The sequence below is a fragment of the Syngnathus scovelli genome, chromosome 11 (assembly GCF_024217435.2).
Source record: "Syngnathus scovelli strain Florida chromosome 11, RoL_Ssco_1.2, whole genome shotgun sequence".
NCBI lineage: Eukaryota > Metazoa > Chordata > Actinopteri > Syngnathiformes > Syngnathidae > Syngnathus > Syngnathus scovelli.
In genome coordinates, this window is record NC_090857.1 from 10,392,108 (window position 1) to 10,406,777 (window position 14,670).

General features: G+C 43.9%; 1 protein-coding gene across 4 annotated transcripts in view; it reads left to right on the forward strand.

Annotated features, from left to right (window-relative positions):
- Nucleotides 1-14,670, forward strand: part of megf6b (multiple EGF-like-domains 6b) — a 32,301-nt gene that overhangs the window by 12,508 nt on the left and 5,123 nt on the right. For 3 of the 4 annotated variants that reach the window (XM_049733979.1, XM_049733981.1, XM_049733980.2), the window contains 20 exons: nt 4,204-4,326; nt 7,607-7,729; nt 9,367-9,492; nt 9,809-9,931; nt 10,221-10,343; nt 10,429-10,566; nt 10,975-11,097; nt 11,460-11,582; nt 11,668-11,838; nt 12,299-12,430; nt 12,522-12,650; nt 12,721-12,849; nt 12,952-13,086; nt 13,151-13,285; nt 13,386-13,511; nt 13,577-13,708; nt 13,778-13,906; nt 13,978-14,109; nt 14,185-14,313; nt 14,377-14,505. In XM_049733979.1, coding sequence (XP_049589936.1) covers nt 4,204-4,326; nt 7,607-7,729; nt 9,367-9,492; nt 9,809-9,931; nt 10,221-10,343; nt 10,429-10,566; nt 10,975-11,097; nt 11,460-11,582; nt 11,668-11,838; nt 12,299-12,430; nt 12,522-12,650; nt 12,721-12,849; nt 12,952-13,086; nt 13,151-13,285; nt 13,386-13,511; nt 13,577-13,708; nt 13,778-13,906; nt 13,978-14,109; nt 14,185-14,313; nt 14,377-14,505 — 2,610 coding nt within the window. Of the gene's footprint in view, nt 1-4,203; nt 4,327-6,011; nt 6,367-7,606; nt 7,730-9,366; nt 9,493-9,808; nt 9,932-10,220; nt 10,344-10,428; nt 10,567-10,974; nt 11,098-11,459; nt 11,583-11,667; nt 11,839-12,298; nt 12,431-12,521; nt 12,651-12,720; nt 12,850-12,951; nt 13,087-13,150; nt 13,286-13,385; nt 13,512-13,576; nt 13,709-13,777; nt 13,907-13,977; nt 14,110-14,184; nt 14,314-14,376; nt 14,506-14,670 lie in introns of those variants that run through there. The other variant, XM_049733982.2, reaches the window with a different exon arrangement.

The window sequence follows — 14,670 nt, forward strand, 5'->3', positions numbered from 1 at the left end:
AATCTCTGACGTTTTGCAAGCCACGAAAAGCAGATGCTAATCTGACAGAAATGTGATGCGACAGATTCACGTGTCACAAGTGCTTTTAAACACCCATTGGAATCTCAGTTCTGTCACAGGAGGGGGGCTCTGCTTTACATCCATTGCTCATAGCCATACCTCAAAATCAAGAGTGTACTCCAGTTCAAGACACCATCATTTGGCCTTTTCCGCATTTTCTATAATGATGACTTTACATCTCTGTTAGTGATAAACCACGGCATGCTTCAACATAAATATAAATGCCGGTGACATTGTTGCCCTTGAACACAAGCCGGTCGTCAACCAAGGACCCCCTTTCGTTGGGCCGTATGAACGACCATAAATCCAATGCATTCCGCATCTTTGATGTGCTGACTTTGCTGATATAAGCAGGAATCAAAGCATCTTAACACAACCAAATGATAAGGCTGAATTTATAATAAGACCATTAAAACGTACGTCTCTAAAATAGAGCGGAACAACTGTAAATTTGCGAAGAAGAACACGTAAAGATACGGAGCGAGACTTCGTGTCTCCATGTTTATTCCTTCTATGTAATTTGGACATGACAGTCCGTTTTGTGACTGGCTGCCAAAATGGCCGCAGGCCACTTTCCATCCACCAAAATGGCCACTGCAGTACATCTCACCCATATAGCCGGTCTACGGATGTAGACAGGTTTATAACAAATCATTTCTGGATTCCTTCAGCTCGTGTTTTGTGTCCCAGACACTCCAAAAAGCTGCTACAGGGTCAGAGTCAGGAGCAGCAGGTCCCGACAGGTACAGTGTTGATACAGCACACGCAACAGGTCAAAGGACAACCCCCGCGAGGTCCACAGGCATGAAATTCTTTCACTTTCACTGACCGTAAAATTGAGCACGAGAAGTCAGGAACCTTTGGGGAATCTTCATTTTTAAAGGGCATAGTTTGGCGATGTAGTGAAAACACCTCACACATTTCTAACTTATGTGTGAGATGAAGAAGGTGATGTGAACGTGTGCGTGGAGGATTAAAGGCATCCAGCTGTAGCGGAATTACAGGGGGAGACAAAAAAAAAATGACATGAGGTAACGACAGCTGCTTGTTAGGAACAGAAACACTTTTGACATGGAAATGTCCATTTATGATGTTCATACACATGCTTGCATGCATACAGCAGTCAGAAGATGACTTTTACTCAAAGAAGACTGAGGGCAGAATCAAAATTGTCCATTGCAGCTAAATGGAGTAAAGGGTAAAATTCTAGTCTCGTCGCATTAAGTGCTTCTCACTGTAACTTAACACCACTCGTGTTGGGAACAAGAGTTGCACAAATACGACTGTTTTAATTCTCTGCTTATCCCAGTGACCTGATAGCTGAGTGCTTAGTTGGCAAACCTTGTGGAGCTTCAGCACAAATGTCCACATTTCCTGTTCTCCACAACTCCAAATTAAAAAAAAAAAAAGCCAACACCATCTCCACATGTATGCCCTTAGATTATACAAATATAATATTTCTATAACACCAATTCACAAGAGCTCACTCCACAATTAAATATTGTCAGCATCCATTTGCACCCATAAAGAATTAAAGACAGCATCAGTTAGGTCTTATAATTATGCATGATAAATACTTTGCTGTCATCAACAACAGTGAAGGGGAAATTCTACTGCACCCTGCGTGTGTGTTCATGTAGCAGCAGGGGGCAATGTTTAATTAAAGTGTGCTTCTTTTATTGGGACAAAAAAAAAAGCGTAGCCAGTAGTTTCCAGTGGCTGCTCTCTTTTATGTCATCAACATCTGCTTATCCACAAAGGAATTGACATTCATGCACTCCTTATGTGAAGTCTATTTAATTATATATTTATTTTATTACTTCAGTACTTGAGGTCAAACTGCTGAATGCAATGTAAGGAATCGTGTCCGTTGAAATAAACTTTCCTTGGGTCGCTTGCACGGCAGGTCAGACGTGAAGATGTGCTTCCTGAGAGAGAGTCAGTCCAATTCCCAGCTGTAGTTCACGGATGGTTTGCTCCTTAATAGGCACGGGAGGTGTGACTTTTTCGTGGCTTGTCTACATGTAGTTGGGTCTCTGGAGTGCCTGCCCACCCATCAAGTGTGAAATTACACGACTGAGATGCCTTTGTTGGAAAATGCGATTTTTTTCTTTGGGTGCTACTTTTACATGTTTTTTAGTTTCAGTGAGGATTTTGTCCAGGTATGACGGTTACTGACAACTAGACCCTTGTGACCCTAGAAAATTGATGGATGAGTGCATGTTAGCGTGTAGTCTATGTCAGTCACAACTAACCAACCAACCAACCAACCAACCAACCAACCAACCAACCAACCAACCAACCAACCAACCAACCAACCAACCAACCAACCAACCAACCAACCAACCAACCAACCAACCAACCAACCAACCAACCACAACTGTTTAAAGAGGGTCATTAGTGTGCTTAAATAATTGCTAAATGTTGACCAAAGCCGTCCACAAACATTTTATTTAAACAGGCAGGATGTTTTAATAATACAACATCGTTTGTCACTTCGCAAATTTGTACGTATCTTGCCAAAAGGAAATAGTCGTCACGCCAAGTTGAAATGCAAGACTCGCAGCAGATCTTTTCTGATTAGACTCTTAAGAGGAAACTGGTTTGTGGTATCCATGGCGCCCCCCTCCCTCCTTCCCACAGAACACACTCCTCATCCCGCATGAATGCTGCAATTTTCCGCCCCGTGGCTCCCGAGATGATATCTGCTCTGGGGCTCTTTCTTAGCAACTCGTAGTCAATCGGGATATTAGTGCGATCCTCCCGGGAACAGTGGCGTTGGTCCTTATCGCAGGAAGTCGCACAATGCAGCGCTGGAATGTAAACCCTCTCAGCTTGCAGCTGACTGTGCAGAGGGAGCGGGGGTCGCAGTTTCGTGCAATCAAATCTTTAGACCCAGTTTATTTATTTTTCATTCTTTTCCAGAACACAATGTACAATGTGGTGAAATGCACTTTTTTGTAGCCATTTCTCAGTCCCGTTTGTTTTGCGTTTCATTACAAAGAAGACACAACATCAGTAAGCACTTACTCCTAATGATGTTTGGGATGGTGTGCTATTTATCCAGAACAATGCTCTGCACCTTCACCCATTTGTATGCTAAAGTGAACCCTTGCTATGGCCCAGAATAGTTCACGTGTTTGACATTCACTAACCATGATGTCCTCTCACCTTAAGCTGAGCTGCACTGTGATTGCATGAGGCAGTTTCACTTCACCCTTATGTGATATCTTCTGTTTGATATTTCTGCCATCATAATCCATAACTGCTAGACAAAAAGCCAAAGAAAAAGCAAAACAAAGCTCTTGTGTGAACCACCACACCACCAATGATATAACAAAATGCAACTGCTTGTCTCAATTACAAACTGTAACTTTAAATCAAGCTTATATATAGAATTCCCGTGACAAATTTAGTTGGAATCATTGTTATTTTTTTAGCTTCCAGATGTCCCAAACTGAAGGCATAATCTCCACTAGCCAGTTGGCGGCTAATTTTTTCTTCATTCTTTTTCTTCTGGCTTTGAGAAAATGTTCAGGCTAATTGGTGGTGAGTGTAAGTTGCCTCTTGATTGACTCCATGCGCTGCAGGATTTACTTCAAGATCCCCCTTTTGATAACGTTTCATCAAGTCTACACATTCAAAAGATTTTTTTTTTGCATTTGCAGGTCTCAATGGATAATAAAGGCTCCCTGTCTTTAGTTGTAATTTGCCATGTGCAATGTTGGCGCATGCTTCACTGTCAGCAGCTGGATCAAGACAGTTATTATGGGCTGTCTGGAAGGGAAAAGATATGATCTGGTAGACTTGATGACAAGTCTGGCGTGATATTGCTGGGGAGCAAAATGACTGAAAAAAAAAAGGGGGCTTCTCGTGATTTTTGGACGGGCACTTTTGCAACGAACTTCACAGAAACAACATTTACAAGTGTCTTATTTCCTTTCGTTGGTAATTTTATGTTAATATTGGAATAGTTGCTCAGGATTTCCAGTAGCTCTTTTAATCAACTCTTAAAATTGGCGCAGCCATTTTGACCCTAAAATTTTGGCTTCTGCTGAAAAAATATACTAACCTCACTGTGGCTTATCTGTTTGCAATTTAATGAGCAGGATATTAACTCTTTCATTTTATTTCTCCTGTCAGATGTGAACGAATGCGAGGAGTCCAATGGCGGATGCGAAGCTCTGTGCTATAACACCATTGGAAGTTTCTACTGCCGCTGTCCTGCTGGACTCAAACTGAGCCAAGATGGCAAAACTTGTCAAGGTTAGAGTCCACTATGTTGCACTAGACACTACTGAAAAGTAGGTTTAACAATTTGGTCAAGATTTATGCTGTTATCAATCTTGGCTCCCATTTTTCATGTAAAAATGGAATCTCAGATTTTTGTCCTCACAACATGGAAAATGTATTATTAAGCTATGTTCTTTCTCCAAATTTCCGCTCCCGACAAACCCAAATTGTTTCGCTGACATCTTCCCTTTCATTCTCTGCCACTGTTTGATGTTTGTGACGACGGTAGGCCAACATGTGGTTGGTTTGATCAGACAAAATTATCAGTAATAGTAGGCTGGAGGACTATTGAAACATCCTATCCACGCAATGGTAATTAGAATTAAGAGTGGTTGGGAAAATTGTCACAGATGGAAATCATAGGCATTGGAAGGAAACTGCTACAGGGCGAGTTAGAGTGAAACCTCAGACCTGTTAAGTGAGTCACAGAATCTATTCTGCAGCGCCCAAATCATTTGAGAGCAGAGACAAGGGCTTGATTTGCATGGCAATCAATCATTCAAATTTAGCAGCGTTGTTAACGACACTCTTTGGTGTATCAATTTTAGAAGACATTTTTATATTCACTTTACAAATACTTCAAATAGCAAGGATTAGGTACATACTGTATTTAGGGATCACTAAGATGCCAACCAACAATTCATCTTTTGTTCGGGGAAACTTCTAAGACAGCCTCCTGGTCGGTTTTTTATCATGTTTGCATGGATTTCATCGTGCCGCCATGAGTTTAACATTTCAGTCGTCACGCCAAAGAAGCTTTACGGCTCGCATCGATGCAAAGGACTGATGCTCTGCCAGCCTTCCAGCAGCTGAAATAACAGCGAGCTGCAACTGTATGCTAGTGTACAATTAACGACCACTGTACCAGATTTTAAAATTCATCTTTCGCTGAACCATACCCCAAAACGCGCAGACCATCAGGCGGTGTGGCGCTCTACATTTGCTCTGTGATCTGTTTACTAGAGTGCTGTTTTGGCCCGGCGGGCTAATATGTCTGCATATTGACCTTAGTAGACACAGGCGGTCTCATTCCTATGTCAGATGTTTGGATTGGAAATATGGAGTTGGACTTCTGGCAAATTTTAAAGCCCACATTCTTTTTCTTATACATGTCAGCAGCATCAAAGACAGAAATGTATTGGCTCATCATGTGTTCGCTTCTCAACACCTGGCTGCTGGTTCCCCTCCCAAAAACACGCATACTTAAAGTATAAAGTATCATTTCATGCTCAAGTCACGCTCTCTGTCCTTTCCTGGCTTTTCTGTCGCAAATTGTTGCTACCCTTGGTTTCAACCTCATACTACACTCCAGTTTTTGTAAAAGTCTGTCACAACAAGGAATGTTCAACACCACTTTTTTTCCGACCAATAGTCACAAGTACCAATACCGTTTTTGATGTATAAAATTATATAAATATAAAAGTATCAGTGTCTAGTATCGGCAGCCTCCACGAGTCTTGATAGTCTCCCTAGTCATAACTCATACATGCATAGAAATAGTTAAGTCCAAGTATGTAATTTGGTACATAAAAAGTCAACTGTAAGCATACACCTCAATTTTTGCAGAAGTGTCAGCAGTTGTAGGTGCTTTGTGCATGAAGGGGGGGCGGGTCTTTTCTGTGACGGACAAACTAGAGCTTTGGGAGGGTGAGAATGTGAGAGGAAGATGGAAGGACACAAAACTCCAGAGGCAGTCTAGACTGAGTGAGAGATAACCCCACCGGCATTCCGCACGCTCCCATTTTTCATAATGATTTTCCCGGTCTTCCAACTGGAGTTTTCACTTAGTTTTTAAGTTTGATTAATCGTGTAGTTATACTTTAGTCCCTGAGGGATAATACCACAAAATGGTTTTGGCATCAGGATGGTGGATTTTCCTCCTGATGCTTGTGGAAATGTTGCCGTTTTTTGCATCTGCTGCAAACTACCCGTACGGTTTCTACAGGAGGCTTTGCTACAGGCCGCATTGTTTCTATGGTTACCATGGCTACAACCCGCCTCACGGGGCTGCAGGTAAGTGAGGACTTCCTGGTCAAATTCCAAATTGGGCAATCGGAGCAGTCTGGGAGTTTTTGGAGATTCTGACATGAGATGAATGCACATTGAAAACATGCTATCATCACTATTTTCTAGCATGACTGAACAAAAGTATATTTTAAATAACGACAAGCATTCTTTTGATCTCAGAAATACGCCAAATGAAATTCAGACATATTTTTCACTTCTTTCGTGCATAATAAATTCAACACTGACAAGAGTTTTGTGTGTGTGTGTGTGAGGGCAAAGCGCTAACGTGCCATCAACCCTTGCGGTTAGCGGGACTTGTTTTCCCCCAAATCAAATCACGACGAGCAGCACGCACGGAAAAAGGGAAGAAAAGTGTTGAAGTGACTCCTGCCAGCTGCTGCACATAGAGCGAGGCTGACGTTTGGCTGCAGAAGACAAAGAAACACAAGTTTTAAAGACCCCTTTTTGCCCCTCGTGTCCTCCCGTGCACCTTGTGAACATCAAGACAAGACGCATGTGCAGTGCAAAGTGCTCGATGAGGTCCAGATGCTCCCGTCCGCGTGCCACATTGTCCCGGACGGTGACAAAAACACTCTTTTAGCCAATTTTTTTTCACCATTTACACTATGTGCAGCACTAGAAAATAATTGACACCAGATTACAAATAAAAATGAATACAATTGCGTGTGAGGCCACATTGCTTCCCACGACTGAATTATCCACAGTCATTTATGATGTGTTACCTGCGTTTGTCAGTCATGAACTCACTCACTGCTCCCTGCACGTCGTTCAGTTACATTTCTGCTGAGTTTACAGAAAGTTGGAGGACAGTCTGATATGACTAACAATTTATCAATCTTTGACCTTTAATTCAAGACATGTTTAGGAAACTAATTGCGGTCATGTTTGGCTCACCGCTACTTCCCGCACTTCTTTTTATTGTCTTTCCAATATCGTGGCATGGCTAAGCGGAATGTGGATGCTTCCATATGTTGGCTTCGCCCGCACTGGGAAAAAATTTAACTGTACACTAGTTGTTACCACATGGTGGGATTTGTTGTGCTTCATTTGCATCGCAGTTACTTCCTTACTTGGCCTGATCCTTCATCTCCTCAACTCCCTTATCGTAATCCGTCCTTCCAGCCCGGCAGCTCAACTGGAATTTAATTTGCCATAATGACAGGCTTTTTCTCTCTTCCTGCTTTCGTATCCCATCTTAAACTCACCGTCATCCTCTTTCCCGCAGATATTGATGAATGCCAGGTCCATAATGGCGGCTGCCAGCACAGATGCGTTAACACCAGGGGCTCCTACTACTGCGAGTGTCAGATGGGATCTCGCCTGCACGTCGACGGACGCACATGCCTTCGTAAGTACATGTGGATGTATCGGCATGACATCTAATGGTTGTCTGTGTGCTCGCAAACTTTAACCGATGCAATTGAATGCATCAGATCAGCAAATGGGAATGAATTGACTCAACTGTATTCGTCGGCAGCTCCTCTTGAAATTAATTCAAGCAGACGTTGGCCGTGAAATCACGCAGCATGAAAGCGTCTAAATCGGTTCAGCATCCAGCGGCGGGAAGCGCTCCTGCTCATTGATGACAGCTGGACACAATCCATCTGCTGATCCACATTGTTAGCTACAGAATTGGCTTGAAGAGCACCTGTGATTAGGATTGAGGCCAGCCTTTTACTTGTCGGAAACCTTTCAGAACATATGCTTAGTTTCATGTTGAGGAGTATCAACAATCAACAGTGGTCCCGGCTAGCGTTTGTAGATCATCATAGCCCCCCCCCCCCTCCCCCGCTGTCTCTGCGAGTCTGATTGCAGCGATAATCAGCGTCTACGTGGGGCGCGACTCCAGGTGAAGCCCCGTCGTGAGACTTTGCAGGCTTGCGGTCTGATGCGGTAAAGCTGTGCAGATGCCCTTCAGGAAAAAATCTAAAGTATGCTCACAAATAAACGGAAAATTTCTTGTGTATCTGGAGGGTTTCTTTTTTCCCCTTCACAGAGTGATCACACGCAGGGCTGGTTAAAGGGCAAAACGTTCCAATCAGTACATCAGTGGTTGGAAAACGACAACAACGCACGTCCTCGAATGAATCCGATCTCGGCTTTGCTTATCTTATCCGGTTCTAGATCTGACCGCAGAGGTCAGACCCGTGCCACACGCCCAAAATGTTTAAACTGGAAAGCTCTGTGAGGTTTGTCATGCGCCCTTTGATGGATGGATCATGACTGTAGCCTTGCACAGCCAAAAACATAGACCCATCTTGTTTTGGCTCAAGTGATTGAGTTCAGCTTGGTGAGATGATTGGGATGGTCATGTTCGCAACCTCATCATTGTATGATGTGGACTTTAAGCCTTGATTGTTGCCCCATTTGCGCTGATGGCACGCAACCATCATCAAAAGGATGTCAAGCCGGCGATTACTATGAGAACCGTGACGTCAACCTTCAGTGCAATCAAAATTCTGACCAAAACCAGAGATCATCCCTCTAATAACTTATATTATGAAATGGAACCCGGATTTGCGAATCTCACAATTGTGAGTCTTTTAAGGTACAAACTGTCGCTCTGTCCATTGTTGTGTCTCAAGTTGTCTCAATTTGTGTAATGAGAGCCACATGGTGGTAGTGATTTTTTTTTTCCTCCCTGGGAAAGTTTACCAAAAAAAAAAAAAAACACACACAGAGAATTGCACACTTTGTGAGTCTGCTAGCTTAAATACTAACACAAAAAGCTAAACATATGTTGTGGTTTTATAACTCTTTAATACAAATGGTGCAGCAACACGTGGTGAGACAATGACAATGTGCGGAGGCATACGTTCTTTATCCTCAGTGGAAAAAATTGAACTAGGACCGAACTGATTAATCGTAGGATATTAGCTTTTAAAATTGACAAAAATCAGCCGATTATAACTTGATTTTTTTAAACATATTTTTTACACATTGCAACATGATACAAAGATAATTTTTTTTTTTTTTACTTTGTAGCCGTCCACTCTTGCGCCCTCAGCAATGGTGGCTGTGAACACTACTGCATCCAGCAGTCTACCGCTCACTTCCAATGCCGCTGCAAGCCCAACTACGAGCTGACAGAGGATGGCAAGCATTGCAAATGTAAGTGCCCGCACCTGGAAAGTAAAAATAATCATGACTTAAATGTAAAGTATACCTGGCGCCAAAAGCCAATAGTAATTATCTTTGTGGACACTTGACTCAGAATGAAAGCAACACTTTGCATAGTTTTCTTGGCATGCAAACAATAGCTTTCTATTTGAAAATGACACTCGCTTACCAGGCAACTTTTATTCCCGAGGGACATTTCTTTTGTTTACGCTGAACACAAGGATGTCATTCCTGACACAAGTTAAAAAAAAAAAAAAAATACACTTGAATGCATTTTCCAGTCAATGCTTCCCGTGTGTCTCGACAGTGCAGAATCCCTGCGCCGAAAACAATGGAGGCTGCATGCATCAGTGTCGGGCCGACGGCGGCAACGCGCACTGCGACTGCAGGGTGGGCTTTATTCTGGCTGAAGACGGACGCACATGTGAAGGTAAAACCGCTGCCCGCAAAATTAGAAGTAGACATCATTATATTGCAATATGATATGAATCGGTTGAGTTCCAATTCCTGAGTCTGAAACAAGGTCAGTTGGTTTCATTTCTGTAATTATTCATAGCAATTGGCATACGCTCAATATCGTTCAAGACTCATATAGTGGTGGACTTTTTTTTTTTTTATATAGATACAACCTGTCTGGCTAATTTAATTCTAAAAAAAAAAAATAATAACAACTTCTGCATGCATTTTACAAAGTGATTATTATTATTATTATTTTTTAGATATTGACGAGTGTCAGACTGAAAAGGCCAACTGTGCTCACGGCTGCCACAACACGCCGGGCTCCTTTGCCTGCGTTTGTAACGCCGCCTACGAGCTTGGATCAGACGGCAAACAGTGTTACAGTGAGTTTAACTTATGTGACCTATCAATCATTACATAAAAATCACGCCATGAGGCACTAAATTAATACACAGGCTATTCCAATAGGAATCGAGATGGAGATTGTGAACAGCTGCGAGAACAACAATGGCGGATGCTCGCATCATTGCCAGCATTCCAACAGCGGCCCGGTTTGCACCTGTAACCAAGGTTACCGCCTCCATGATGACCTTAAAACCTGTGTTGGTAAGAATGAATTAATTGGATGTGGACTGTAAGTTTTTAATTTTATACGACCTCAGTGACCTGGACCACCCTGTTTTGGATGCCATTCCAAATCAGTTGGGCTTCTCCTTTGGCAAAAGAAATAATTGCGTGTAGCTTGCCAAGCAACAGTTTAGAATTAGTATTGAAGCTCTGACATGAAACCTAATTTCAGGTTTGATATCAAGTTTGATAATAAACACATCTTTCCGCCAAAAGCTTTTCCTTTGTTTTAAGTCATCAAGATCTAGTCACTTCCCATTGTTCACGCGACCCACATTTGACTTCTCAAACTGCACGATTTGCATTATTTCATCCTTTAAAAAAAAAAAGTGCCTCAAGGCAGCAGATCGTAAAGTTTGGTCTCACTGCTTGTGTTGCGTTTGGCAGACGTGGACGAGTGTGGCCAGCAGAGCTCCTGCTGCCAGCAGAACTGTGCCAACTATCCCGGAGGCTACGAGTGCTACTGCTCAGCGGGCTACCGCCTTAGCTCAGATGGATGCAGCTGTGACGGTATGTTTAAAATTCCACACATTTATGAAAAAGAAGAAATATCCCATTTGTCTTTCTCACTTTTACATTCACGCATCAGTCATTTAGACTCCAGACACAATATTTATTCGGCATTGGCCGATGATCTCATTGAGTTTAAGTTCTTGCAAAGTTGGAACAGTTAAAAATAGGTCGGTTGTAGGTACACTGTAAAACGTAAAAATAAGAATTCCAACTATTCTCAATTACAACCACAACATTGATTCGCCCAAAATGTATATTTACAGTACTTATCCCACTAAATACTTAAATTTAAGAATGTGTTCAATGTGTATGTTGTTAAGGAGCAACTTTACAGCTGTCTTTTCTCTCTTGTTGTTTAGACATCAACGAGTGTCTGTCAGGTAACGGCGGTTGTGATCACACGTGTCAAAACAACGGTGGCTCCTACCAGTGCTTTTGCCGACGAGGATTCCGTCTGGATGAGGACCGCTTGTCCTGCATCCGTGAGTACTGTCTGAGAAAGCGTGGGCGAGTGCCAATCCCCCGTCGGCATGCCAAACCCAAATCTAAACTTGTCCTCCCCCGCAGTTCTGGACAACGCAGTCGAGACCCTGTACAGCGGAGGCGCCGCCGAGCTGCCCCTGATTCGCCCCCAGCTTACCTTGCTGCACGACTACAGCCAACCTCTTGAGCGCTACGACGACTACGAGGACGACGAGGGCGACCTGAGGGCCGAGAGTAATCTATCTGAAAAATTTGGTTCGTATTTCTTGAGTTATTGAGTTTCCGCTAATCCACGGCTCTGAGTCTTATATATCTTATATTCTATATATGTCACGCTGACTGTGTTCACACCCACAACGGCGCAGAACCCCAGTTTTAAAATGTGCCAATCTGTGTGCGTCTGCAAAAATAGCACATATTTACACTGCCACCTACTTATCAAGCTTTACGTGTTATGTTATTAATTATAGATTTTTTTAAGGTGCATCCCCTACACCACACAGTTGTGAAAAGTGCACTAAAAAAGTGCCACACCCTTTTCAACCATGCTGACTCCAATTCGTCTCAATTAGCGCACCTCTTGCTCACCTCGCACACAGGAATGCTGAGGCTTACGTCCCCTGACAGCAGCAACAACAGCAGGAAGGCAAAGGCTCTATTTTGTGTTGATGTTCAAAAGTTTCGACTTTCCTAAAGTTTGTTTGGTGACTTGTAGTGTGTTTGGACGACACTTTCGGGAACGACTGCAGTCTGACATGTGATGACTGTTCTAACGGAGGAAAGTGTAACGCTCGGCAGGATGGCTGCGATTGTCCCGACGGGTGGACGGGAATAATCTGCAACCAGAGTGAGAACACAACAATGCATTTTTTTATAATTGCAAAAAATATGGAGATTTCATCCTAGCGAGACCCTCTGTTGTGTTTTCACTGCCACAGCGTGCCCTGAGGACTATTTTGGTCAAAACTGCTCCTTCCCTTGTAAGTGTAAGAACGGCGCGAGCTGCAATCCCATCACCGGGAGCTGTCGCTGCCCACCAGGCGTCAGCGGGGACCTGTGCCAAGACGGTGAGGTGTATTTTCAGTACTCGGTCCTTCAGGCAAAACACAATTCAATAATTTGGTTTTCTATGTGCAGGATGTCCGAAGGGGTTCTACGGCAAGCAGTGCCATAAAAAGTGTAACTGCGCCAATAACGGACGCTGTCATCGCACTTACGGAGCCTGCCTATGTGACCCCGGGCTGTATGGACGCTTCTGCCACCTCCGTAAGATGACATCGATTCATAGATCGAAATCTACAAGATCCTAAAACGATAAAATAAAACTCTGACCCACCACCGCCAGCAACTGTTACTTTCTTCTTCCAGCTTGTCCAAAGTGGACTTTCGGCGCCGGCTGCTCCGAAGAGTGTCAGTGCATCCAACGCAACACTGCGGAGTGCCACCGTCGATACGGCACGTGTGTGTGCAAACCCGGTTACCGAGGCAACACCTGCAAGGAAGGTGAGTAAAATATATCTTACTGTCCTTTCTCTCGTATGTGAGCAGCTTTATTTTCCTGCTGCAGAATGCAGCCCAGGCACGTACGGCGGTGGCTGTGAGAAAAAGTGCGCGTGCCCGACCGGGGTGTCGTGTGACCACGTGAGCGGGGAGTGCCAACGAGAGTGTCCGCCAGGTCGTCACGGCGACAGCTGTGAACAAGGTGGGTAACCTTCACTTGACTGTTGAGAGATTCCTGAAAAAAACAACATTTGTACATAGTCATTTAAATTAATCAACCCTTCGCATGTGCTGTCCGTTAGACTGCCCCGAAGGAAGCTTCGGAGCCGCCTGCGTTCATCCTTGTAACTGCAGCGGCGCCCCCTGTGACAAAGTGACGGGACGCTGCAGGTGTCCTGCCGGCTTTTCTGGGCCGCGCTGTGAGAATGGTAAGTCAATCAAACGCCACAGTGTCACCTAGTTAACAAAAATAATGAAAACATTTCTCCAACAGTGTGTCCAGAGGGCTTTTGGGGTGTGGGCTGTTCAGAAAGCTGCCCCGTTTGTGAGAATGGCGGCGTGTGTGATAAACTGAACGGCTCGTGTAACTGCGCCCCAGGCTTTATGGGAACACTCTGTCACCATTGTGAGTATCGTTTTTAATTGGCTTTAGATTTTGTAAGAATGTCACCAACTTGATTTCTTCTCATCTTAGCGTGCCCAAGTGGTCGTTACGGTCGAGGTTGCCAGTGGAAATGCGCGTGCGAGAACAACGCCCGTTGCAACCCAGTGAGTGGGCGATGCACCTGCGCTCCCGGCTGGACTGGCCACAACTGCCAGAAAGGTAGCAACCCCTAAGAAAACGATCAAAATAAAATCAAACTCAAGACAGATTTTTTTTCTTTTTTGTGTCAGCTTGCGACACGGGCCACTGGGGGACGGATTGCGTTGGGAGCTGCGACTGTCAGAACGGAGACGGCAGCTGTGATGCGGTGACGGGTCGGTGCAACTGCGAGGCCGGTTACACCGGGACACGGTGCCATGAGAGTACGTGCGGACAGCAATATATGCATTTATATATTTAAATTGGGTTAAATAAATCAGTTTGTGTTCATTTGTCAGGATGTCCAGCGGGAATGTTTGGTCTGGGTTGTCGTCACCGATGTCAGTGTGACAACCAGGCGTTGTGCGACCACGTGAGCGGCGCGTGCACCTGCCAAGTGGGATGGACGGGAACTTTCTGCGAAAAGCGTAAGCAACTCACAGTTTTACTTTTTCAAGTGTGCGTGTCAATCATGGTACAGTATGTCTCAGCGTGTCCTCAGGGCTTCTTTGGATTGGACTGTCAGAAGAAATGTGCGTGTCATAATGGCGGCCGCTGCGACGCTATCAGCGGGCTGTGTTCCTGTCCTGGTGGATGGATTGGAGCATTCTGCAACCAAAGTGAGTCAAGCCACACAATGTGAACTATTTGAAAATTGTTTAGTTTAAAAAATGAAAAAAAAAAAAAAATTGTTGATTGTTACAGGGTGTTTTGTGTCATGTTTTAGAGTGAACATTTTTAATAATGAAATATGTTTGAATGATCCAATACTTAATTTAATAATA